Below are 27,568 nucleotides of genomic sequence, written 5' to 3'. Positions count from 1 at the left end.
ACGATTTCTGACGTCATCGCACCTCGAGAGTGGCATCATGGCACAATGATGTCAGAAATTGTGCCAGGAAGACACCCTTGTTGTGTGAGTATAGCACTATGCCAGGATGTGCGGAATCGCCCCTTGTGAGTGTTCTTATGAACGTGAGGAGGGCCCAGAGGAAATATTTGGGGTTTGTGATGGCTCTTTATTCATTGTTTCTCTCTAGCAATTTATTGCCTCCACTTTATAATAATGAATATTAAAAAACAGATGGATAAAACCAAGCGGATATAACGAAGTCCTTTATCCACAAGGAGGTAGGTTTTCTCCTGAAGGTCTGATTCAAGGGCACGCTGCTGTCTTTCTAGAACCAGATGTTTTCTGATCTGCTGCAGTTCCACACTCATTTGTTTCAGAACCATGTGGCCGTTTGCGTTGTTTGTTTCTGGCAAGGTAACTTCATTGACCGGCTTATTCTCCATGGATGTCTCATCTATCAGGCTTCCTATATGGAACAAAGTAAGAAAGAAGAGTAAATAAGTAAAGGAAATAATGGTTAGGAATAGATAGTGGTTGAGAATAAAGAACTGCAGTCAGCTGCAATGTAGTATTGGAGCTGTGGCACATCCTTCAGCAACATATCTACACCCTCTTTGACACCAAAGCCAATTCTTCAGTTTCAGCCAGGACTGAATGTTTTCTCTTCAGGACCCCAAACTCTGGGCTCCAGATCTCCTGGCAGGCAGGGTGTGTAAAAAAGACTTTAAAATGACTTTAAAATTACTATTAAAATGTCCCAGTCTGCCATGAACGACAAAGCCATATCAACCAGCACTTATATTTGAGTGAAAAAAAATTGACTTCCACTTTCTGTGTTGTCTTAATGTTTGGGGGAAGGCACTGGTCTGGATAAGGTGCAGCCCTGCCTGCAGCTGCAGGATCCCAGTTGATGCAAAAGGGAGCAAGGAAGAGATGTGGGACCTACTGCTGAAGATAGGGTTACCAACCTCCAGGTGGGGCCCAGGAGATCTTCAGGTGAGGCCTGGAGATCTCCCAGAATCACAACTGATCTCCAGATGGCAGAGATCAGTTCCCCTGGAAAAAATGGCTTTGGAAAAAAAACCTTTAGAGAGTGGACTCTATGGCATTATACCCTGGTGAAGTCACTTCCCCTCTAAACCCCTCCCTCCTTGGGCTCTGCCCCCATATTGCCAGGAATTTCTCAACTTTGGCCCACAGGGCCAAAGGAGCCAGCCATGGCCTGACGAAGTGCCCTGGTACCTGCTGGAGAGAATGGTGCAGTGGGGCTGATGGGGAAGCAGTATTGGCCACTCAATGAGGGACATCATCATTGGCCTAGGTTGGCTCAGTGCTGTCCCAGGTGGTGAGTTCCCAGGGAGGGGGGGCCTGGGGAAGGCAAGGTAGAGACTGGAGGCTGGGTAGTGTGCTGCAGCTGGCCCCGGGTAGTAGCCAGTGGAAGACCAGCTGGGGCTGGGGGAACAGCCTTTCTCCAGGCAGATAGGAGAGGGAGGGAGCTATTCCCACCCCCCACCCCCAAGTGACAAGCCAGGCTGCCCTGGAAGGGACTGGGATGGGGTGGCTGAGAGAGAGGGGTGGCTAAATAACCCCTTAAGAAGTGAGCTCCAGCAACAGGCCAAGTAGGAAGAGGTGGACGCTGCTATGGAATTTGGAGAACTGAAGTCTAGGGAAGAGAGAGGAACTACTTGGTGCAACTCTCTCTTCTTTCCATTCTGAGACCTGAGGAGGCTACCATGGGACTGTGCAGGATGATGGAAGGAAAACTGCCGAGGCCGGAGAGAGGAGAGCCTTACACTTAACACTCAAAAGGGACAGATTTGAGACTAAAAGGAATGAGTGCCACTTGTGAGATTGCTCTTATCTTATACGATAATATGAAGCCTTCAGGGTCAACCTGGGAATATATCCCTCACCTGCAGTGTGAAGTGGCCCATCTAACTATGGATCCATCTACAGGTTCTTATGCTGAGCAACCTTAGCACCCCCTCGCCCGCCTTCTTCTTGCTGCTCATTCAAGTAATGGCGAAGGCTCGGGGGTGGTTGTGGGAGACCTCTCACGATACTGGGTAAGCTGTCAGCCCTATGAGAGCCTAATGCTACACCGTGATTTCACACACATGATAGCAACAAACCCAGGTTTGCAGGGTTCATGCCTAACTGCGAGAGCCACTGTTCCCAGATCTGCTCCAGGTCTTGTCAAGGAGACATGCACTGGGAGTTCCTGGTTGAAACTTAGATTCTCAGGCAGAAGAAAGCGGATTTAGATTGGGACTGCGGTGCACAGGGAATGGGAGAACACCTGATAGGCTCTTCTCACTCCCTGCTCAGGCAAACAGCCCTTGAACAAGCAAGCAAGATCCAGTCCTGCTCAGAAGGTAGAGAGGAAGTTGTTTCGGTGGGGGAACGCTCTCATCCCAGCAGGAATCCTTTGCTGCTCCCCAACCCTTCCTTAAATAGTGTCGCTGGAAAGGTTGCTAATCTACTTGGACTTACAAACCCACCGGGAGATTCAAATGTATGCATAAAGAGGATGCTGTGCTGTCCTTCACATGCTCACACTTCCCCCAAGGTAGGGTTGCCAACTCTAGGCTGGGAAATTCTTGGAGATTTGGGGGGTGGAGTTTGGAGAGTGCAGGGTTTGGGGTGGGGAGGAACCTCAGCGGAGTATAATGCTATACAGGCAACCCTTCAAAGTTGCGACTTTCTTCAGCGGAACTGACCTCTGTCATCTGAAGATCAGTTGGTAATCTGGGAGATCTCCACCTGCCACCTGGAGGTTGGCAACTCTACTCCAGGGTCACACAGAGAAGGGACAGCTGCTTTTCAGTTTTCCCTCCCATGTGTGTAAAAAGGTCTTAACAAATCTGGGCCTCAGGTTCTGGTCACATCAGCCCACCAGAACCTACTCAGCCAACAGAAAGGATATCGCAGATCGAAAAGATCTCATTTTTTTACTGCTGGCTGTGAAATTATGCCAGTCAGGCAGGATGAGGTTTTTCTCAGCTTTGGTGCTGTCACAAACATTGGCCAATATCCATAAATATCTCCTCCCCCTTTTGTTCTCATCCATGACAAGGCCTTTCCTCCAGCACTGTTTACCTGAAATGCCTGTAGACACATGTACAGTTTCCCAACAGGGCAAGGACTGCTTATCCCCAAGACATTTTGAGTCACAGAAACAGCACAGGGGGGAGGCTTATACCTGTCTCCCTGCACACCAGTCATCATGATCCCAATTGCCTAATGTCCCTGAATATCCAGGGTCTTCCAACACATGTCTGCTTGACAGGAGCCAGGCTGAGCCTAGGGAACAAACTTAGGAGCAGTTTATTGTGTAGTTAAGAATGTATATTGAAGAGGGAGATGCAGTCCATTGTAGATCTCTGAGGAATGTACTTGTCCAGCAATACATTTTCAAACAACTGTTTACCACATACTTTATGTTTTTAGGCATAGAGTTTTAGGCACACAGAGCCAGTTTGGTGTAGTGGTTAAGAGTGTGGGGCTCTAATTTGGAGAACTGGGTTTGATTCCCCACTCCTCTACTTAAAGCCAGCTGGGTGACCTTGGGTCAGTCACAGCTTCTAGGAGCTCTCTCAGCCCCACCCACCTCAAAGGGTGTTTTGCTGTGGGGATAATAATAATATACTTTGTGAACCGCTCTGAGTGGGCATTAAGTTGTCCTGAAGAGTGGTATATAAATAAAATGTTATGATTATAATTTAAAAGCCATATGTTCCCCTAGAAGATGATGTGTGAAAAGGTCTCCATTCTTTGGCTGCAGATTGTACATCAGGGTTTAAAATTCATCGCTTTCTCCTGTCTAAACAATGAGTAGGTTTCAGCGCAGCATTTCCATGGATGTAAGTACTTTTGTCTGTGGAACACAACAGTTGCTGCTCCCCCATCCCATGGTAGTCTGAAATGCCTCCTGAAGTCCTGTACCTGTGGAAGAGGGGTCCCATAAGAACAGAATTTCAAGGGATATTCCATGCTAACATGTGAGGGAGAAGCTGAGGGGCATTTCATACTGACACATGAGAGGGAAGCTGAGAGAATGACCCTCGACAGGTTCTTGTACCCACAGAAATGCTGCGCTGCATCAAAATTCTTCTTTCTCCTATTTGAAGTTGTATTAAAAGCTTACCTGGCGTAATCACAGGGTCCTCTGTTTCCTCTCTCAGGAACCTGCTCATACATTTCCTGTCCTTGAAGAAAGGGAGCTTTGGTTTCTTTTCCTTGAGATACATTATCAGAGCATGCTCCATGATTCCAACGACCATAAACATGAAGATGCCCGTGAAAAACATTGCTACGCAGAAAAAAAAATGGCAAAAATGGGCTTCACGGGCAGTTTGTAATGGCTTCAGAGGGATGCTGTCTATCCAATGTAGATCATCGTCAGCATCATTGTTATTATTGTTCAATTTTAACACCAAAGGTAACAGAATTACAGAAATACATGTTATAACCAATGAAAACAAATTATGTGGCAAAAGTTGATTGGTTTTGTGTGTGGTTGAGGTAAGTAGAGTAGAAACTAGGCTTAGCTCCAAAAGACTGCAGCACCTCAAAGCTTTGATGGTGGCAGTGTAGGGTGGAGATTCTGAGAGACAGACATAAAATCTAATTAATGGAATTACAGTCTGGGACAGTTAAGCAGAATTCAATAGAGCAATATGGAGACCATACATAGTTATAACTGAATTAATTAACACTTGAAAAGGTACTTTCAGGTGGGTAGCCTTGTTGGTCTGCCCAAATTCTGAACAATGGACTCCCCAGGCTGAATATGGGCATAAGATTCTTACCTCACTACAGATGCTAATTTTCTGCATTTCCTCTTCTGCTCAAATCAAGCGGATTACATTTTGTATTGTACACTTACTTTGTGACTCCCTTCTTTGCAACATCCCTCCCATCTTCTGACTGGGATATAAGGGCTTAGGGATCTCCATTCCTACTTGTATCTGATGAAGGAAACTTGACTCTCAGAAGCTTATACCCTGGGAAATCTCCTTAGTCTTTAAGGTGCTACTAGACTTGAACCTTGCTTTTCACCTGTAGAGGGTGGATCATGCTGGATATTAGCAGCTATAGTAAGTCAGGAAACTAAGGCCAAGCCTGGGGGTTATTTTGCTTTTATTTGTTAATTAATACTAATTCAGTATCTTTGAAGTTGCTGTTCATGGGGCGGGGGGGGGGAAGGGGCTTAAAAAACCTTTGCCTGTCCCTCAGCTCATGTAGAAGTCAGTGGGTGGAGCCAATGTTGCTGTCTCTTCACTCTTAGCTCAGCTGCACAATGAATGAGAGCTATTGCCGCTCAGATATCTGGAAATCTCTGGCACAAAGAACATCTCTGCCATGAACACATAAGATAAGATTAGGCAAGTTATTCAGCCTGAACCCTACATAATGGTGACCTACCAGTTTGGTGTAGTGGTTAAGAGTGCGGGACTCTAATCTGGAGAACCAGATTAGAGTGATTCTCCACTCCTCCACTTGAAGCCAGCTGGGTGACCTTGAGTCAGTCACAGCTTCTAGGAGCTCTCTCAGCCCCACCCATCTCACAGGGTGTTTTGTTGTGGGGATAATAATGACATATGGTTGTTGGGGATTTTCCAGGCTGTATAGCCGTGGTCTTGGCATTGTAGTTCCTGATGTTTCGCCAGCAGCTGTGGCTGGCATCTTCAGAGGTGTAGCACCAAAAGACAGAGATCTCTCAGTGTCACAGTGTGGAAAAGATGTTGGCAGGTCATTTATATCTGCTCAGGAAGGTGGGGTTGGGCTGAGTCCATTAGCATTCCACACCCTGGGAAACTCTTACAGGATGACTCAGCCCAACCCCACCTTCCTGAGTAGATATAAATGACCTGCCAACATCTTTTCCACACTGTGACACTGAGAGATCTCTGTCTTTTGGTGCTACACCTCTGAAGATGCCAGCCACAGTTGCTGGCAAAACGTCTGGAACTACAATGCCAAGACCACGGCTACACAGTCCGGAAAATCCACAACAACCATCGTTCTCCAGCCGTGAAAGCCTTCGACAATATAATAACATACTTTGTAAACTGCTTTGAGTGGGTTTTAAGACGTCCTGAAGAGTGGTATATAAATCGAATGTTGTTGTTACTTTGCTGCTGTTAAGCATAACAAGATAATATATGTGAAGCATTTTAATGCTCTAAAACACTACATTAATGCTAAACATAATTTTTATTTGAAATGTGAGCTGGTCCTATGGAACCACCACAAATTATTTGACTGGCCCTAAGTGCCCTGGGAAAACAAATCCACATAATCAAGGTACCTATAACAGGTGGGTTATCTGATGTTGCTGGTAGCATATCATTAAGAATCAATGACAAAACAGAGACTTCCAGGATCAGTGTGACTTTGAAGGAGATCATATCTACAGGAGACACAGCTGTAAAAGAAATGGCCATATCCAGCAAAAAGAGAGTGACGGTCGGTACGATCAGAACTAGCACGTACAAAATCGACCTCCTTGTCATTGAAATCTGTCAAAAAAGACAAAGAATGAAAGAGCAAAAGTTATCACAAAGGATAATTATTTCATCATTCTTAATAAGAGACACAGATCTTACCAATCTTACAGTGCCATCTAAGCAGAGTTATGTACTTCTCAGTCCACTAAAGTCAATGGATGAACTCTGCTTAGGATAGCACTATAAGGGTGAGCAAGTTTGTAGTGTCCCTCATTTCTGAAATTTCCCTTAATTCTCAGTTTGACATATTATGAGGAAAGTATGGAGTCATTGGTGAGTCCTTAGGTGAGATCAATAGGTAGGTTTGCCAACTCCTACTTGGATAAAAGCAGTGCCCGTGGAGGGTAGAGCTCTGTGATTAGGGTTTCCAATGTTGTGTTGGGAAATAACTAAAGATGTGGAGGTGGATCCAGAGGATGATAGAGTTGGGGGGGGAGGGACCTCAGTGGGGTATAATGCCATAGAATTCACCCTCCAAAGCAGCCATTTTCTCCAGAGGAACTGATCTCTGTCATCTGGAGATCAAGTATAATGCAGGGAGATTGCCAGGCCCCGCCTGGAGGTTGGCAACCCTATTCCTCTGGAATAACACCTTCCTCAAAGGCTAGTGGGGCACCCAAACTGATAAGAGATCTTGGGAGACGACTTTCCCCTCACTGCCCATACAGCATCTTCAATAAGCCAGCACTGTTAGAATAAATCACTGTAGCCTAATTTGAATGGAAAGAGAAAGGAGTGCTTGCGGAGGGAAAGGGGGCTTGATACTTTCTGATGCTGTTGAACTGGGCCCTCCCGGCTATGAATGAACATCCCTTTCTGTGTCAGTTAAAAAGGTCTGTTAGTGTAACTCTCTCTCTCTTAGATCCAGAGGAGTTAGCCGTGTTAGTCTGTAGTAGCAAAATCAAAAAGAGTCCAGCAGCACCTTTAAGACTAACCAATTTTATTGTAGCATAAGCTTTCGAGAATCAAGTTCTCTTTGTACCTTGCATCTGACGAAGAGAACTTGATTCTTGAAAGCTTATGCTACAATAAAATTGGTTAGTCTTAAAGGTGCTACTGGACTCTTTTTGATTTGCTTGAGAAGCACCTGAGCTGAGGCAAGAGCACATGGTGGAGAGCTGAAGCTAGAAGAGGAGAAGACAGAGTTCACTTGCCAGAAGTGTAAGCTGGTCAGAGTTTTGGAAGAAAAGGTTCAGAGCCTGGAGGAAAGGATCACCACCCTTCAGGAGATCAAGGAGGGAGAGGATTTTATTGACAACAGCCTGGGGGCTCCGCACAGCCAAGAAGAGGAAAGTCAAGGAGGAGGGGAAAGAGTCAATCTCCCTTCTGAGCCTCCTCTCAGATCTACAGTACAAACCCGAAGGCGTCAACGAAGAAGATGCTCTGGTCCACTTGAGCTCAAGAATCGCTTTGAAGTGCTAGAGATGGTGACAGAGGTGACAGTGGAAGGAGAACCGCAAAGATCTGGAAGAGGGAGTGCAGAAGACATAGGGCCTCATGGAAGTGGAAAAAAACGGAAGGTGGTAGTCGTCGGGGACTCCTTGCTCAGGGGTATGGAACGCCATGTCTCTGGGCCAGATCCCCTATTCCGAGAGATATGTTGCTTGTCGGGAGCCAGAATTCAGGATATTACCAACAGGCTGCCAAAACTCATCAAGCCTGCTGATAAGTACCCGTTTGTGCTGATTCATGTGGGAACGAACGACACGGCTTCGAATACTGTTGCAAGAATTAAAGAGGATTACGAAGCCCTTGGAAGGCAGTTGAAGACATTGGGGGCTCAGGTGGTATTCTCTTCTATCCTTCCAGTCACAGGAAGAGGAGCACGCTGGGAGCGGACCATACTTGAGGTGAATCGCTGGCTGAGATGGCGGTGCCGGCAGGAGTGCTTTGGGTTCTGGGACCATGGGATAGGTTTTCTTAGAGAAGGCCTTCTAGCACATGATGGGCTTCACCTCTCAAGGGCAGGGAAGAAAACGTTTGGAACCAACCTGGAGAACTTCATCAGGAGAGCTTTAAACTGATGCCGCAAGGGGCAGGGGACGATCGACATGGCGACTTCAATGATGAAGTGAACACAGTGGGGACCCACCTGGGTAGGAAAGGTCAAACAAAGGTACAAGGCTACAAGTGTCTATATACCAATGCCCAAAGTATGGGCAATAAGAAAGAAGAGCTTGAGCTTCTATTGCAAACAGAGGCCTATGATATAGTAGGAATTACTGAGACTTGGTGGGATGATTCCCATGACTGGAATGTGCTAGTGGATGGGTATGAGTTGTTCAAGAAAAACCAGAAGTGTAGAAGAGGAGGTGGAGTGGCGTTGTATGTGAGGAGAGGGCTTGATTGTCAAGAAGTTATGGAGAATGGGGCAGACAGCCCAGTGGAAAGTATATGGGTAGAAATAAGGGGAGGAAGGACAAAGGGTATTATTGTTGGAGTCTGCTACAGACCACCTGACCAGCGAGAAGAAATGGATGCTGCCCTCTTTGAACAGATTGGCAGAGTATCCAGACATCAGAACCTTGTAATTATGGGTGACTTCAACTTCCCCATGTGTGCTGGGAGACAGGCTCAGCAAAGCGTCATGAATCACGCAATTTCCTGACCTGCCTGGCCGATAACTTCCTTTTTCAAAAGGTGGAGGAAGCTACAAGGGGTTCGGCCATACTAGACTTGATATTAACCAACAGGGAAGAATTGGTAGATGAGATGGTGGTGGGGACCTTAGGGGGAAGTGACCATGTCCTTCTTGAATTCCAGTTGCTGTGGGGAGCCAAGGAAGTTCGTAGCCAGACTCATAGGTTAGATTTTCGTAGGGCCAACTTCGATGAACTCAGAGGCTTGATGAGAGTCATTCCGTGGGGGAGTGTGCTGGAAGGAAAAGGAGCGAGTGAAGGGTGGGCCATTCTCAAACACAAGCTTTTGCAAGCTCAAGCCCTCAATATCCCAGCAAGACGGAAACATGGTGAGGGCTCCAAGAGACCGATGTGGATGCACAGAGAGCTCCAGAATAAGCTAAGGGAGAAAAAGGAAATGTTCAGGAAATGGAGAGAAGGACAGACCTCTAAAGAGGAGTATATGAGGGTTACTAGGTACTGCAGATCAGCCATCAGAGAGGCCAAAGCTCAGTACGAGCTGGGTCTGGCCAGGAGGGCTCGCTACAATAAGAAAAACTTCTACAGATATGTGAGAAGCAAACGCAAGGTAAAAGAGGCAATTGGACCGCTGTTGGGAGTAGATGGAGAAACTCTGATGCAGGACAGAGAAAAAGCAGACAGGCTTAATGACTTTTTTGCCTCTGTTTTCTCCCTGAAGAACTCAGGCACATCTAGAGATAGTAGAAAATGTGGCAGGACACCTGAGTGGCTAATTGACATTGACAGAGAGGTAGTGGAGAGGCATCTGGCTGCACTGGATGAATACAAATCCCCTGGGCCGGATGGGGTGCACCCAAGAGTGCTGAAAGAACTTTCCAGAGAACTTGCAGAACCCCTGTCCATCATCTTCAAGGCCTCCTGGAGGACTGGGGATGTGCCACGAGATTGGAGAAGAGCGAATGTTATCCCAATCTTTAAGAAAGGGAGGAAGGATGACCCGGGAAACTACAGGCCAGTCAGTCTGACTTCTGTTGCTGGGAAGATATTAGAATAGATTTTAAAGGGATCAATCTGTAAGCATCTGAAGGACGACTCAGTGATCCGGGGAAGTCAGCATGGTTTTGTTCCTAACAGATCTTGCCAGACCAACCTGATTTCCTTCTTTGATCGAGTGACCAGCTTAATGGATCAGGGGAACTCTGTTGATGTGATTTATCTGGATTTCAGTAAAACTTTTGATAAGGTCCCCCATGACATTCTGATGGGCAAACTGGAAGACTGTGGAGTAGACTATAGGACAGTTCGGTGGATAGGGAACTGGTTGGAGGACCGCACTCAAAGAGTGGTGGTCAATGGCGTTTCATCAGATTGGGGGAGGTGTCCAGCGGGGTGCCGCAGGGCTCGGTTTTGGGCCCGGTACTTTTCAATATTTTTATCAATGATCTGGATGAAGGAGTGGAAGGGCTGCTCATTAAATTTGCTGATGATACCAAATTGGGAGGGGTAGCAAACACCCAAGAAGATAGAATTAAAATTCAACAAGACCTGAATACTCTGGGGAAGTGGGCAGCTGTGAATAGGATGCAATTCAACAAAGACAAGTGCACAGTATTACATCTGGGCCACAAAAATGAGAAGCACAAGTACTGGATGGGGGATACACTTCTGGGCAGTAGTATATGTGAAAGGGATCTTGGGGTAAGAGTGGATTGTAAACTGAATATGAGCAGTCAGTGTGATGCGGTGGCAAAAAAGGCTAATTCAATCCTGGGTTGTATCAAAGGGGCCATAGCATCGAAATCGCAGGAGGTCATAGCCCCTCTCTATACTGCCTTGGTCAGGCCACACCTGGAGTATTGTGTGCAGTTCTGGAGGCCTCACTTCAAAAAGGATGTGGACAAAATCGAGAGGGTGCAGAGGAGAGCAACAAGAATGATCAGGGGTCTGGAGACTGAGCCCTACGAGGAAAGGCTGAGGGCCTTGGGAATGTTTAGTTTGGAGAAGAGGAGGTTGAGGGGAGACATGATTGCTCTCTTTAAATATTTGAAAGGCTGTCATTTGGAGGAGGGCAAAGAGCTGTTCCAGTTGGCAGCAGAGGGTAGGACGCGAAGCAATGGGCTAAAACTACATGCACAAAGGTACCGACTAGATATTAGGAAAAACTTTTTCACGGTCAGAGTAGTTCAAAAGTGGAACCAGCTGCCTAGGGAGGTGGTGAGCTCCCCTTCACTGGCAGTTTTCAAGAAGAGGCTGGATGAATACTTGTCAGAGATGCTTTAGGCTGATCCTGCACTGGGCAGGGGGTTGGACTAGATGGTCTGTATGGCCCCTTCCAACTCTATGATTCTATGTTTCTCTCTCTCTTGTATATACAAGTCATGAACATGTTGTCTCTCATAGTTTGTTGTTTGCTTTACTGTAAAATAGTTATTAAACGATGTTCAACATTATCTGCTCAAATGATTTTACTTCTCACTGGGTTCAACTGCTGATGCTGCTATATATATATATGAAGAAGGTGGAATATCTTGCACCTGGTGAGTGAAGGGATATTGCCTCATAATGGTCCTTTCCACGTGCTGTTAAAGAGACAGTCTACTTACTGAAGGCTGGCATTTTTTTTCACCGATTCCAGATGCCTCCGATTTCAAAGCTGAAGCAGGCAGTTTGTCTTGCGTCTAATCAGCGTCTTTTCTGAGACCGGGATTTCCCGCTCTTTCCTGTGCCAGGTCAAGGACGCTGATCAGACGCAAGACAAACTGCCTGCTTCTGCTTTGAAATCGGAGGCATCTGGAATCTGTGGGAAAAAACGCCAGCCTTCAGTAAGTAGACCATCTCTTTAACAGCATGTGGAAACGGCCAATGAGAACTGTCTGGGATATTTAATTATATCTCCTTCACAAGCACAACCAAGAATTCAGAAAACTGGAAGTCATTGATGCCGTGTACCCAGTGCAGCAGGAGTGGTGGCAGGAGAACCTGGAAGTTTGGGAAGAGGACTCTGAAGACCGTCTGCCCCTGTGTTGCGCTTAACATTTGCTATGACCTCTGTTCAGGGGAAACAAGAGGAGCTGCAGAATTTGGCCATCAGCCTGGGTTCATTGACCCCATCAGCAGCACCTGGTATTCCAAAGTGAGCTGGCTGAAAGAAGAGGCTCAGCTATTTTTGCCTCAGAGCTTCTTTCGGGCCTAGTCTACACGTGCAGGCAAATGAAGCGGAGAAATTCTGAGCTAATAAATACGAGCTGTACCACATCAGATTGTATGTGGGGAGAACCTCATTTTTAATATTCTTCAGTGTAAAAACTCTGCACAATGAAAATCAGTATGATAGGGGGAAAGTTCTACCCTAGACTTTGACATCCTGTGCCAGTTTTCCATTTACCGTAAAAGAACTGTAAACAGTGTAATCTGCAGTCTGAAAGGGTACAGTCCATTCCATCGCCTCTGCATTCAGCCTTCTCATTACTGCCTCAGTTTTCTGCATATCTAGATCAGACCTCGAAGCCAACAATGTTCAAGGAGTATCTTCTCCCACTCTCAGAAACACTTCAAAGGGTTCATTATTATCAGAGCAATTTTGTCTACCAGTTAAGTGATTTTATTGTGAACAGCTTTGAGAACTATTGTAGCTAAAAAGTGGTGTACAAGTACTGCAAACCAACAGCCATCACCAATATCAATAATACTACAACCAGACCCAATGCATGTTTACTTGTAAGTAAATCTAATGTGTTTGACAGCTCTTCTTCCCCATTAATGCATAGAATAGTAGCACCCCCCACCCGGTGCTAAGATGATTTGCCTGCTATGTAACCCGCTTTGAGTCCCACTGGGAGAAAGTAGGAGTTAGAAATTATGTAAATGAATAAATCCACCACATTTAGGATTAAAATGCTCAACTAACATATAATAAAACACAGATTTTTAAAATGAGACAATCCCTTTTTTCTTTACTTTGCAAAGCAGTGTGTGTGTCTGAAAAAGCAACCTTTACTTAATAAATGGAGATAAAAATCTGCAAAGATAACACAACAGATTTATGTAGGAGTATGTTTTCATGTTATTCCTGTATTTCCAGCATGCATTCATAACAAGTACCTCATATATGACTGTACTGAAGGTATCTGTATCATAAGGCATTAGTTGCTGTATGATTCTCAGATTTTCAAATTTCCATTCCCCACTTGTGAGGTAATTCTTACGACTATCTTGGTTTGTCTTGTTGGAAGTTTTAGTACTGTTTAATAATATTTCTTCAGCTAGAAGCAACAGAAGACAAAGGGTTGATGCTTTGGAACAATCTAGAAAATGACTATAATGTGTGTCCTGAATGTATAAAATATGTATATATAGAAACTGAAATTCATTAGGAACATACACTCTGTACAGCTGGACTGAGAAGTCTATCCATGTCATTTCTATCCATATCATTTCTATGACTCTCTTTTTAAGATTATTCTGGTCACAATTCTATCTTTCCTGTAGCTTGCTGAAAGTGCATATGAGAGGGCACAGTGTGAGGTTGTAGTGAAATTTGTAGTGAGTGAGGTATTAACATGGGGGCAACTAATTTTGGAACGTCCTAAGACTTGGGACATTGGAGTATTTGTGGGAGTGGGAGTAGCTAATGTGCAAGAACTACCAGTTATATGGAGAAAGGTGTGTAGTGAATGATGGGACAAGGAACGTTAGATAGACTTTAGAGGATGAATTGGATGTTGGGACTGAAGACACAGGTGGCAAGGAGGTGAAATTTTAAGATGAACATGTCAACTGTGGGAACAGGATGGAGGGAATATTAAAAATATTTTAGATGAATGGGGAGAGGAAAATTAAAGATCATGGAAGTACAGAGAAATATGACCATGCTCTGCTGGCTTACCTGTATGCACAGAAGGCATCAAAGTTAAATTGCATTTTTGCTCATCGAAAGGAAATGCATGGACATCCAGGTTGCAGGATGAGGTGAGTCGATATATGTGCAATACAGTAATGGAACCATTATATGACACGTGAAGAAAGGGGCTGGTTGTGAATTTGTCTTCATCTGCCCTAAAGATGACATGGGATTATAATGAACTAATTTCCATTTCATAGAAGAGAAACTGAGGAGGGGATAATGATTCAAGCAGAAGTCATCCAAGTTATCCTTAACTAAGCAGACATTTCAACATAGGACCAAGCCCAACACACTATCTGAGGTCTACAAATATTGTGGCCACCAACCAAAATACAGCCTACCAGTCACACACCATGACCTGTCAAGTACTTGATATCTCTTATCCCAAGGTTATCAGCCGTGTGTGTGTGTGTGAAGTGCCCTCAAGCAGACTTATAGCGCTATCTGCTGGGGTTTTCAAGGGAAGAGACTAACAGAGGTGCTTTGCCATTTCCTGCCTCTGCATAGCAACCTTGGTCTTTCTAGGAGAATCACCACTCTCTGGGGAGCACTCCACCATCTACACCTCCCATGGGTGGAATGAAATCTGAGTACCATCCTTCCGACAGATTGCTAGCTTGACTCCTGTTTCGTCAGTCTACTTCATAATGGAAGTCGCATATTGTGATCATTCAACACAACATCACAACATCATGTTCATTCAGGGTTCCCTAAGATATTTGCTAGAATGCAAGGAAATACCTTGGGTGATCCTCTCAGCTCTTTAACATATACCTGTGAAAGGAGAATTCATTAGCAAAGGGATTACAAGCGTTCATTCATACTCACCTTGCTACCAGCTGGGACTGAAGTACTTTACTTATGAGTAGACATATGGGAGTCACCTATACGACTTATCCAGAGCATTTGGAGATGACGCAAGGAGCAATATTTATTTGACATAGGAATTCTATCATTGGACTCCACCACAGATTGGCTATAGAAAGTACTTGAATATGTATCCTAGCACAACCATTTCATGTACGAATGTACTGAATATTGCGATATTTATTAACTGTCTATTGAAAGTATTTACGTAGTTAATCATATAGATTTTAGGATTTGGATGTGGTGCTGTTTACAAAAGAGGTTTGGACATTATATTGAAATAGTAGTTTTGAATATAGTATCTCTTGTTGGAGCACATTACACTTTGAGGTTTATAAAACGTGGATCATTTGAAAGTTGACTATGGCCGTCGTCACACGGGCTTAAAATTAGCGCGAAAATTGCACAATCTACCGCAAAATTCCCACCTTATTCTGGCACTGTTGCGAGTCTGAGATTTCTCCTCTGGTCTCAATTTTCGCGCTATAATCTGCTTCCGTGTGACCATCCGGCATCAATTTCTATCCCATAATGACAGAATTTTCCCTTTCTTATCTTGACCCGTTATCCCAGACGCCCTTTCGCGCTATCCTGCAGCGAGCTCCTTTTTTTTTTAAAAAAACGTCCTTATATCGCTATAACGTCATAATATTATAAAAATACAAAGCAATGAAAGAGTGTTCTTTCTATGCTGCTCGAGCAGCATAGACCGAAAAAGTCTTTCCGCTGCCCTTCGCCTCCGACGGAGGGATCGCAGGTGTGCATGGCACAGAGGGAACGTGCTCTGAACCATCAAAACAACCAGTTGGGCCACCAGAACTACAAGTTCACTCAGTGGAGCCATGGTTGAGTCTTCGGCGATGGGGATCACGTCAGACAGGGGCTTTTCTCAGAACAAGAGTATATTTATGGATGTTCAAATTAGGAAGAAAAACAATCTTAGCCAATGTTCAAGCTGCTTCCAGGGCGGGAAAACTTGGCCAACCTATCCTGCTCTTTTGGGGTTGGGCTAACTTTTGGTTATAACGATGTAATGTCGTTATAACGCAATAAAGCGGAAAAAAAATTTTAAAAAGGGGGGAGGAGTTTTTTCTGTGCCCGTTCAAAATGACGGCACAGAGCGCTACGGTGTGAACAACTCGAAGCGGGAGGAGACGGTATTTGACAAAAGATTGCATCATAGCGCCGATAGGAACAATAGCGCCACATAATGGAAATTTGACGGAATAAACGCCCGTGTGACGACGGCCTATGTGACTTATTGCAGTACATGGGAGACTATCAGTCTTCTGTTTTGTGGCTATTTACCCATATGCCTCTGTTGGGTCCTAGATTAAATTTCAGACAAGTTACTTGTCAAAATTAATTTTTGTATGGTGCAGAAATCTGGATTTAGGCTGCTTCTGAGCCCCGTGGCGCAGAGTGGTAAGCTGCAGTACTGCAGACCAAGCTCTGCTTACGACCTGAGTTGGATCCTGGTGGAAAACGCAACACCGGCCGCCAAATCAAGCCGGCAATGCACAGTGTGAAACACAACAGTGTAAAGCAGAAACTGATGCGAAGAGGGTGAGTGCTCGGAAATAGTGATATTAACCTTGAGTGTGAAAGAGTTTTTGGGCTCAGGCAGCCGGCTCAAGGTTGACTCAGCCTTCCATCCTTCTGAGGTCAGTAAAATGAGTACCCAGTTTCTTGGGAGTAAAGTGTAGATGACTGGGGAAGGCAATGGCAAACCACCCCATAACAAAAAGTCTGCCAAGAAAACATTGTGATGCGACGTCCCGCCATGAGTCAGTAATGACTCGGTGTTTGCACAGGGGACTACCTTCATCTTTTCTTTTTATGGTGCAGAAATCTGGATTTAGGCTGCTTCTGAGAGAAGGGATTACATCCAGTATGATTTTTTCCAACGCTTATTGACTACTCCCAGATGTGTTTCAGGAATAGCTCTAAGAGCTGAAGTGGGTGAAATATCGATAGAAGCTAAGGCATGGATAAAAGCATTTCTTTTTAAAGTAAAATCCAAGGGAGGGCCCACTCTACTTGGACTCATCCAGACAGATAAATATAATAGTCAATGGGATCAACTATTGGGAAAGAAAATGAAATGCCTAGAAATAACAAATAATATGGTCAAGACTAGAAACCAAAAATGTAATTGGGCAAATAAAAATGCATGTCAGGAAATTGGACATTACTAGTATGTCTGTTAGGACGTGGAGGGTATATTTAACTCTTTACTTAGATATTGCCCTCCCGATGCAACTGCTGAAGAATTTTTATTATTTGATAGTACCAAGGCTCAGAAGAGCTTTTACTCTGGGTAGAATGAATGCTCTTCCCTCTGTAGTTTTGGAGGGTAGATACTAGAAAGTACCATATGCGAACAGAACATGAAGGTGCCCATATGATAAAACTGAAACCATTAACATATGATTATAGAGTGTCCCATATTTAATGAGTTGAGGGCCATCCTTCTACATAGAAATATGGAACTACCTAATATTAGAGCACAGGTGATGTGGCTATTACCGGAAACAAATGATTCCATTATAGGGGCAATAATTAAACATCAGAGAAATGACATTAAGTAAAGTTCTTCCCATTTTAATGTCTACTTAAGGCAATAGCCATATGAGCAGTACTAGACAGATACATAGACAGGCAAGTAAATTCTGATTTTTTTTTAAATTTTAAACTAACAGCTATATAGAACAACTTTTCTTGTTTCGGGCATTTGAAAAATATTCCTTCCAAACAATATACAAAGTTAAACTATTAGATGTGGAACTAGACCGACATTGTTTTAACTACACAGTTTTATTGTTTGGAATTTTATTAACTATTTTTTGCATTTTTGCATGAATCTTGGCATGCACGCATGCACATGCACACCCACCCACCTACCTACCCCCCTCTCTTTACAGCCTTTTTGGTTACCCAGTTTTGTCTGGGATGAATGCATATCTCCCCTTGCTGTTAAGCTATTAAATCCCTGACCTCAATAGCCCAGGCAAACCAAGGTCAGCCTTGGTTAGTAATTGGATGGGAGACATCCAAAGAAGAAGAGGGCCACTTTGCAGAGGCAGGCAATGGCAAACCACCTCTGTTAGTCTCTTGGCTTGAAAACCCTGGCATGGGTCACCATCACCATAAGTCTGCTACAACTTGATGGCACTTTCTATCACCAAGCAATTAAAGTCAAGTATTTCAGATATTTAAACTTTGTGATAACATTATTAATGTTCTACATAAAAAGATTAGATTTAGATCAAGGCATATACCAAGTAAACCAAAAGTAAGATCAAACCTTAGTGCAAAATTCACAGGAATTTCTAAGAGTCCTGATACCTTTGCCTATATTCGTAGTAATCTCATGACTCAATATCGTTAAACCTCCGGAATGGTAAGGTACCCAGTGTCTGGACATAAGAATGGTAATTTGAATTTACTTTATATGGTACAGCTGGCAAAGCAATCACACGAACAGACTTGGCAGTCTGAAAATAATGAGAAAGTGGAATGAAATCCACCTTACCGTTCATCTATGAAGATGTCAGGTACCCAGAAAAGGTTCGCAGGTAGAGTGATATGTGAAATGTTGCAGAAATCTGAGGGATTCCAGGAGATAAATTCATTTTTCCAGATCTAGTGGAGGTGAAAAAAATGTAAATGATTCGTTTGAGATGTTTAATCTGCATTCTCTTGGCAAGAGAGATCTGTTTGCCATTTACAGAGGAGGAGAAAAGGGTAACTTACCACAAGGAGCCAAAAATAGAAAGTTACCACTTGCAATTTTTCTTTCTGTAAAGAAGAAGGGAAAATGTCAATATATGTTGCGAGAGAGAGAGAGAGAGAGAGAGAGAGAGAGAGGGATGCTTCACTAAAGAGGGACAAAGTTGATGAGCCCTGTGAAAATTATTTTCTTTCCCTTGGCTAGCAAATTCCTTTGGTGGCACTGGGCGGCAAGTACAACTGTTGAACAACCAAGTGAACTTTCTGGATCCTGACAACTCCCACATGTAACAGAGTGCCCTCCCAAGACAATCTTGCCCTCTTGTTGTTCTCTGCTTAACTAGTCCCATTGCAAACACGAGAGTGACAGTTTTCTCTTACAACAGAAAGGATGGAAACCAAGGTGAAGTCCAGTTCAACTTTCAAAGGTTCTTTCCAATTCCTCTTGGGTATGGTGTATAGGAAGAGTTCCTTATTAGCAGATATGTTCAGGTGCTCAGCCACATCGTAATACCTACAAATCTGCTCTGGGGTGACTTCTGTGGGGAACAACCAGACGGAGAACAACAGCAAGATCAAACATTAGTTTTTGAGGCAGAGTCACATAACGCATTTCTTCCTCCCGTCCACAACCATTTTGCAAGCCAGTGAATGGGAAAATTGTTGTTCTTCGTTCCACCATGAATCCATGCTTCCCCCCGCCCCAGCTGATCATTCTTGATTTGGCAGCTGAGTGAAAGGAAGAGACGTTGCCTTTATAATCTTATATCTTTACAAAATAAAGATATAATCTTTATATCTTACCGGGCATACCAAAGAAGAGGAGAATGACCACAGCCGCTCTCCACATTTTCCTGCTGTTTTAAAGATTTAGAAGATTTGCAGTAGGGTGCAAAACTGATGGGCTGTCAAGCGAGGAATGGCAACATTTTCATGTTAAGCTGAATTCCCTCTTGGATGTCGGATGATGCATTTATATCTATGACTGTTACTTTCACTTCCAAGCATTCAGCCTAACTACTGGTTCTGGCATCTCTCCATTTTGGCCTGTTGGCTTGTTTTGCTCATACTTTCTCTTCCTCTTGATCTTAATTAAAAAGCAGCTATATACTTAAGTATGCATTACTTTGCTTTCCAGGCAATAAGTGCTCCATTAAATGCACTTTGCAAATCCTCTTTGAGATATTGTTATTAGATGGTGGATACTGCACTCTTTGCAAATGTGATACACTTGGCTTGGTAAATACACCACTGGATATATCTATATTACCCTCATATGTATCTTTTTATGCCATTTCTTTTCATTCGTTTGGTGATGCTGAGAATTCTTTGCTGTGGATCCACCCCCCCCCCACCGCAATTACTTTTCTGAGGATTCTCTGGAGAGAGGAAATGATGATCAATCCTATTTAATCTCTAAAAGAAAGCTATGTAATTTAAGATCAAGGCCCAAAGTTCAATCTCCATTTGGTATGGGAGACCTCTAAATACTATAACCTCAACATTCCTTGGGCTATTAGTGGAAATGCATTACTTCTGTCAAGAATTGCTAATTCATAAATCAAAGATCCTCTCCATCACTTCTTTCTTTCTTACTAAGCAGCTAAGATCATTGACCTTCTTTCAACAACCGTGTTTAGAGATTCCTCAGCAGCCAACACACAGCACCACCTCTTCAGAGTCTTTATATGACCTACTATGAGTAATCTCTTATTTTGACTTGCTCAGGTGCATTTGTGTGGATGTGCTGACAAGAATAAATCCAAGTGCCAGAGGAGTTCTGTCACTCTGGTCATTCGTCAGGAACCTGTGAGGTTATAGTATTACTGTCATTGAAGTGACTTTCTCCATCACTCCTTCCTAATGCAGATTTCTTCTGTCTGGTAAACTAATATTCAGCCATGCTCTGATAGTCTTTCTTTCTTTCTTGTAACTTGTTTTACTGAGTGTGATTTAATTTAACCATTTTGGGATTTGGCAGGGGACACAGTTAAACAAAACTCTTATTATGGAAGAGTGATGGGAAAGGTAATGTCTCATTCAAAATAACTGCATAAATGTAAGTGAAATTCTTATCAGATCACTGGCTTCCTGTATGGTTGCACCCAGACATGCTAAAACACCTCCATTTTTGACTGCCATAAAAATTACAGTCATTCTTCTGCACATTATGAGTGAAAAAAGGAAACATTTGTCCTAAGCAAAAGAGTTTTGCTAGAAGTGCTTATGTTCCGTTTCAGCATTTCTTCAACTCTGTATTGGATTCTTGCTAATGTTATGTATTTGTAACTTGTATTTATTTACCCTATGGCATTATTTATGAAATTGTCCTTGATACTGACTGTACTAATCTCACACTGTATAATCTGCCTTGAGCCTCAATGACATTAAATAAATAAATAAATAAATAAATAAATAAAGAGAAAGAAAGAAAGAAAGAAAGAAAGAAAGAAAGAAAGAATTATTGTGGGTCTGAAGTCTTGTTATTGTGGATGTGTCTATGTGCTATGCACTCAGCCTAAAGTGGCACATGTGGAAGGAACCAGAGTTTAGGACTGAAAAATATTTCTTAACTGCTGTGGATGTTATCAAATGGACATCAATTACTGGAAAATTATCCTTTGTAGGCTCTGTTGAGCCACTCATCAGAGCTTGAAAGAGATGATCTTCCCCAGGTGAAGAAATAAATGTATGTCAGTGTGGGAAGAAAGAGCAACTGAGAGCCAAGCTACAAGTGATGAATGACACTTGAACGGCAAGTGAACAGACTCATGTGTATTCCTCCCTGTTCCTCCGTGATCAAGTGGAGCGCAAGTGAACAGGGAGGAATACAGGTGAGGGCCAAGCTACAAGTGACGAATGACACTTGAACAGCAAGTGGATTGTGTGGAGGGCAAGTGAACAGGGAGAAATACACTTGCTGTTCAAGTGTCATTCGTCACTTGTAGCTTGGCCCTCAGTCTGTTCACTTGCCATTCAAGTGTCATTCGTCACTTGTAGCTTGGCCCTCTGTCTGGCAGAGGTAGAAAGCAGATAGAGATTTGTGAGTTGGCTGAAGCCCTTTACGGGTGCAGGATCTCTCGATCTCTCTCTGTCTCTTGGGCTATCTGATGTGGGCTAATGGATTGGTTTCCCTGTAGCCTAGACAACCGAGAAGGTTTATGGGATGTGGGGCAGATGTGATATTGGCATCCCTTTAGGGACTCATGTGAGAATTTTTATATCAAACAAAAATTCTGACATGTGGCTCCTCTGTGATGTGAGGACAAGAGAGTTTTCCTCACTTGTTCCTGTGACAAGGATAATTAGGAAGAGATAATTTACCTCCGAAAGTGATATTATATCAAAATTACAGTGAAAGTCTGCAAGTGGGTTATTTATTATTTCACACTTGCATAATGAGATTATAATCTTCCATTCTAATATACTATTTTTCCTCTTTAATGAAAACATTGAACAAAATCTCATTGGCAGAGACTAGTCTGCTTAGCCTTCACAGACTTACTTTACATGTGATCCACTCATATGTAACAAGTGCGCAAAAATATAAAAGTATAACCTGTGCATTTTCTGTGTATTGGTTAATAATAAAACATTAACAAATTGCAGGAGCCACTATTTTTTCCCTGCTATTGTGACAAACAAGTGTTTATAACTGTGCTGCTGAAAGCAAAGCGACGACTGGTGGTTAACAATGAACAATAAAAGCAACCCAATTAACCTCCAGCAAAATTTGTAATCATCCTCACCCCAGATGGGACTCGAACCCACAATCCCTGGCTTAGGAGGCCAGTGCCTTATCCATTAGGCCACTGGGGCTTTTCTTGGTAAAAGCTTTTATTATTTCGCTCTTATAGAAAATTTTCCTCCCCCCTCTTTCATTTCTGCCTTTGATTTGAAGTTCTTTGCTGGCGCTTCGCATCATTCTCGCTTCCAATAAAAACAGAACAAGCGAAACGCTGCGGCGCAGCTCTCTGAGTTGAAATTTCCATAAGGCAAAACACGTCCGTTTCTGCAGGAACAAATACTTCCTGATCCCACTGTCAACGTAAAGGGATCACTGTCGCGCACATACAACCTGTGAGCATTCCTCAGCTCATGTGCCAACTCAAAGCTGTGTGCCTCCCCTCTTTCTCTCTCCCCCTCTCCCACCCTGTTAAACTTGCTGCCAGCCCTTGCACTGCGATCTCAATCGGAATAAAAAACGTCTTAATCTCTAACAGACTCCTGTCTGTTTTTGTTGTGACAGCCTAACTCAGGTAACCCTCTGGAATGGATCTTGATGCACGTAGGCAGAGGCGAGTTGGTTACCAGCCCTTTGTTTCCGAGCCTTTCGTTTTGATCTGCAGTCGAAGTGCAAGATCCGGGTCCAACAGCACCGTAAAGACCAACATGGTGCTTTTCTTGCTGTTTCTCTTGTGATTGCTCAGACCTGCAGGTGCCTCTTTCTAAAACAGAATGAACGTAACAGGACTAAGGATACCTATGAACGTCATGCAATATAGTAATAGCAACTGCTTTTGTAAATTTCTTGTGGAATTGGGGAAAGTGACAAGAGAGGGGAGAGTAGGTTTATGGCAGCGCTAAAACATATCGACCACGAAGGGACTCGAACCCTCAATCTTCTGATCCGAAGTCAGACGCCTTATCCATTAGGCCACGCGGTCACTTGGTAAAAGAAGGCACTATTGGTAAACAGAAGGTATAGAACAGTTTATTACAATGGCCTTTTGCAGGGAAATTTAAATGCTGGCTGCTGAAATCCCACTTGTTTTATCGTTTGCCCTTTTCCCCGATGATACCGAATGCTGCAACTTTTAATCGTCTCATAGGAAATCTCTTGTTTGCGTTGCAAGTTCCTTTCCAAGTTCAATGACATCCGCAAAGGCTAGAAAAAGATGCTTTATTTTAAGGTCCATCTCCTTTAGAAATTCATCGCTATACGTGTGGAATGATTCTCTATGGACATTTACATGTTGTTGTCTGCAATATTCCGTGAGGTCAACGAATCCTTGCATTAGTATTTAATTGTCTCTGAACATGCGCAGAGTGCAGCCAAACTGCCGCGGGCGTTCCTTTTGAGGACTGAGCCTTGTAGGAAGGCTTGAGCTAAATGACTCTTCTTTATTAAACATTTAGATTATCAGAAGACTGGAATGTTTTAAAATAATTAGATGGTCTAATAACATACGGCGTTTGCGGCGTGCTGTGCCCTTTCTTAATTGGAGTATGACGACAAAAGGAAACGCGTCGTGATAAAACATGTTTTTCCCAGGTGGATGAGATTGAAAACTATATAGAATATAGATTCGGCTACTAAGGAGTTAAGTGAAAACGTGAGCAAATTACTCGATCCAAGCCCCAGTGGCCTAATGGATAAGGCACTGGCCTCCTAAGCCAGGGATTGTGGGTTCGAGTCCCATCTGGGGTGAAGTGTGTTTTTTCCTACAAGCAGGTTCAAGTTTCCAGCATTCTACAGAGGTTTCCTTATAATTAAGGAAGGGCACATTTTCTTTCAAATGCTCATTTCTTTTGCCATTGTTCAGTAAATGGAGCCTTGTAGATCATGCTGGGATCTGGCTGACTGTGCTTCACACAATTTAATCTATCACAAAATATTTCGAAGATCATGTGCAAATAGAACTAGGTCCCTGCCTGAAGGTCTTTCCATAGGCATGATCTAGCACTGAAAATTTATCCAGTGGCCTTTAGATCTTTTGGAAGTGCTAAGCTCACAGCACCTGAGAGGTTTAAAAAAAATGAAAAACTATTAATTTGGGAATGTTTGGCCAGAATTTAGATTATTCATGCTCTATAATAACCCCACTTCTAACCAACCCCTTTCTTGATAATTGTTCATGTATAAAATAGAATTTAAACACTTTATACTGTGATCTTATCATAACAAGTAGAACAGCCATTTCTTTAAACATTGTCCATCAATCCTGTGGCTACTGTGAAAATGAAGGCTAAAATATTCAACAAAACTGTATTGAATTAAAATGGCCCCAATAGAAAATTATTATTTAACATAATTTTGACTTGAAAATAGGGCTTGTAGCAAATCCCTTGCATGGAGATAAATTTACACTTCACAGAAGCAATTAGGGACAAAATATCAGAAGTTCTGCTCTGTTTCATTTGAGAGGGTGATAAGAGAATAAAGCACTTGGGAATCTTCATCTTGGCAACTTCCAACATGGGCTAGATTCAAAGTAGTGCAAGACAACTCTGTCCCTGAACAAGACCCTTTCTACAAAGGACCCTGAACACAACAGCAAAACTAAAAATGTCTGTTGCTCACATTTTATACCACCCTTCTGAGGACATCAAGGTGGTACACAGATTTCTCCTTCTCTATTTTGTCCACTCAGTGACCATGTGAGATAGATTAGACTGAGATTGAGTGACTTATGAATGGTCACCAAGTTCTATGACTGACTGAACATTTGAACAAGGGTCTTTAAGATCCTAGTTTACCTAAGAACACAACAGCTTGCTGGAACAGACTAGTGATCCAACTAGCCCTGCATACTGATTCACACAGTGGCCAACCAGCTGCCTGGAAGGCCACACAAACATGGCATAGAGCCAGCACCCTCCCCTATTGCTGCCCCTAAGCGATGGGCTATTCACTGTGCCTGCAGATGAAGGCTTACTTCACTCAGCTTGGTGTAGTGGTTAAGAGCATGGGACTCTAATCTGGAGAGCAGGGTTTGATTCCCCACTCCTCCACGAAGCCAGCTAGGTGACCTTGGGCGAGTCACAGTTCTCTGGAGCTCTCTCAGCCCCACCCACCTCACAGGGTGATTGTTGTGGGGTAATAATAACACTTTGTAAACCGCTCTGAGTGGGCACTAAGTTGTCCTGAAGGGCGGTATATAAATCAAATGTTATTATTCACCATAGCTAGAATCCATTGCGAGACCTCTCAGTGAAATTGTCTATCCTTTTAACCCTCTGCTGTCATCACTACCTCCACTAGCAGCAAATTCCACAGTTGTTGAGTAGAAAAGTATTTCCTTTTGTCTGTCCTGAACCTACTTCCCAACCATTTCACTGGGCGCCCTGGAGTTCTAGTATTATAGGGAGAGTATTCCCGCATCCATTTTCTCCACTCTGTACATAATTTTATAAACCTCTCTTCCCTTAGCTGTCATTTTGCTAGACTGAAAAGGCCAAGACTCTTCAGCCTTTCCATAGAGAAAAGGTTCTCCAAATCTTGGCCACCCCTCTTCATACTTTTTCCAGCTCCACAATGTTCTTGAGATATGGCAACTAGAAAAGTAAGCAGTGTTCCAAATGAGGCCACACCATAGCTTTATACCAGGTCATTACAATGCTGGCAGTTTTATTTTCAATCCCTTTCCTATTAACTCCTAGTCACTGGGTTGGTATTTTCAAGGTTTTTGCTACAACTGCAGTTTTCAATCTCAGCCTCAGCTAGTGTTTTGGTTTTCTTTTTTAAAGTGATGGTGGAAAGTGCCATCAGGTCAGCTGCTTTATGACCACCCAGTTTGGTTTTCAAGGAAAGAAAGAAACAGAGGGGGTTTGCCATTGTCTACCTTCGTATAGGAACCCTGGACTTCCTTGGTCTTCCATCCACTTACTACCCAAGGCCAACCCTGCTTAGTTTTTGAAGTCTTGTAAAATCAAGCTAGCCTGGGCATTCAAGTCAAGGTCCTCATATCAAAGGTTGTGCCAACCACTCCCTCTCAAGACTTTGGAGCCCCTGAAAAAAGGATGCAAGCAACCAGTACTATTGCACATCCACAAAAAAAGACCCCATTTTAGATCATTCAGACCCCATCACCATATATTTAAAATTAGGATGTTTTGTTCTAATAAGCATCACTTACCCATGTTGAACTTAATTTGTAATGCTGTCCACTCACCCACTTTAGAGATCCTCCAGTAATTCTTCATAATTTGTTTTGGTTGTCACCTACTTGTTGGCTACTATTGCTCAAACCCAATTCCAAATCATTTATGAACAAATTAAATAGCACTGGTTTCAATACCAACCCTTACGGGATCCCGCTGCTCACTTCCCTCCATTGTGAGAACTGTACATTTACTCCTGTTCTCTGCTTCCTGCTATTTAAGCAACATTTAATCCAAGAGAGGACTTTTCTTCTTATCCCATGACTGCTAAGCTTACTCACGAGTCTTTGGTGAAGTACTTTGCCAAAAGCCTTTGGCAGTCCAAGAATGTCTACCAAAGATTACCTTCTCCATCAAGCCCTACGTGGGAGTAATGTGTTCAAGTTGGCAAATATCACTCTCTTACCATGCAGACAAAAAAACTGGTTGTATCACTTTTGCCCTGAGAAGTTTAACTTGATTCATGGAGGCAGAGACACAAAAGCCTACAAAAGAAATTAAGACAGCAGCTAGGAGTCATGTGAAGGGACTTGAGGTCTGCACATAGCTCAGAAACACACCCCTAACCACATTTTGTTTCTAAGCTGCCTGCAGACACTACTGATGAAATTATTTCTTCAACACAAAAAAGTAACAAATTCTTTTTAAAAAACTGAAGTAAAAACTCTTGAGAGCTAGTTTGGTGTAGTGGTTAAGAGCGTGGGACTCTACTCTGGAGAACGGGGTTTGATTCCCCACTCTTCCACTTGAAGCCAGCTGGGTGACCTTGGGTCAGTCACAGCTTCTTGGAGCTCTTTCAGCCCCACCCACTTCACAGGGTGTTTGTTGTTGTGGGGATAATAATGACCAGGGCTTTTTTTCTGGGAAAAGAGGTGGTGGAACTCAGTGGGTTGCCCTTGGAGAAAATGGTCACATGGATGGTGGCCCCGCCCCGATCTCCAGACAGAGAGGTGTTGAGATTGCCCTCTGCGCCGCTGAGCGGCGTGGAGGGCAAGCTTAACTCCCCTCTGTCTGGAGATCAGGGGGAGGGGCCACCAGCCATGTGACCA

General features: G+C 43.4%; 1 protein-coding gene and 3 non-coding genes across 4 annotated transcripts; 1 reads left to right on the top strand and 3 right to left on the bottom strand.

Moving 5' to 3' along the window:
• Positions 1–212: 212 nt before the first annotated feature.
• On the bottom strand, positions 213–26,498 carry LOC129327557 (5-hydroxytryptamine receptor 3A-like). The gene is made up of 9 exons (XM_054976310.1): positions 26,495–26,498; positions 19,017–19,174; positions 18,660–18,704; positions 18,439–18,548; positions 14,019–14,188; positions 13,235–13,395; positions 6,335–6,545; positions 4,169–4,333; positions 213–487 (listed from the first exon to the last, which is right to left on the bottom strand). The coding sequence occupies exons 1-9, from the start codon at positions 26,496–26,498 to the stop codon at positions 213–215; spliced, it is 1,299 nt and encodes a 432-aa protein (XP_054832285.1).
• On the bottom strand, positions 22,382–22,454 carry TRNAR-CCU (transfer RNA arginine (anticodon CCU)). Its single transcript has one exon. It is a non-coding gene; the product is annotated as a tRNA-Arg (tRNA).
• Positions 23,230–23,302, bottom strand: TRNAR-UCG (transfer RNA arginine (anticodon UCG)). Its single transcript has one exon. It is a non-coding gene; the product is annotated as a tRNA-Arg (tRNA).
• TRNAR-CCU (transfer RNA arginine (anticodon CCU)) lies at positions 23,994–24,066 on the top strand. Its single transcript has one exon. It is a non-coding gene; the product is annotated as a tRNA-Arg (tRNA).
• Positions 26,499–27,568: the final 1,070 nt, after the last annotated feature.

Source organism: Eublepharis macularius, chromosome 4, assembly GCF_028583425.1.
Source record: "Eublepharis macularius isolate TG4126 chromosome 4, MPM_Emac_v1.0, whole genome shotgun sequence".
In the NCBI taxonomy this organism is placed as follows: domain Eukaryota; kingdom Metazoa; phylum Chordata; class Lepidosauria; order Squamata; family Eublepharidae; genus Eublepharis; species Eublepharis macularius.
The sequence above is the reverse complement of the archived record's forward strand: the minus strand, read 5'-3'. Positions and strand labels throughout refer to the sequence as shown.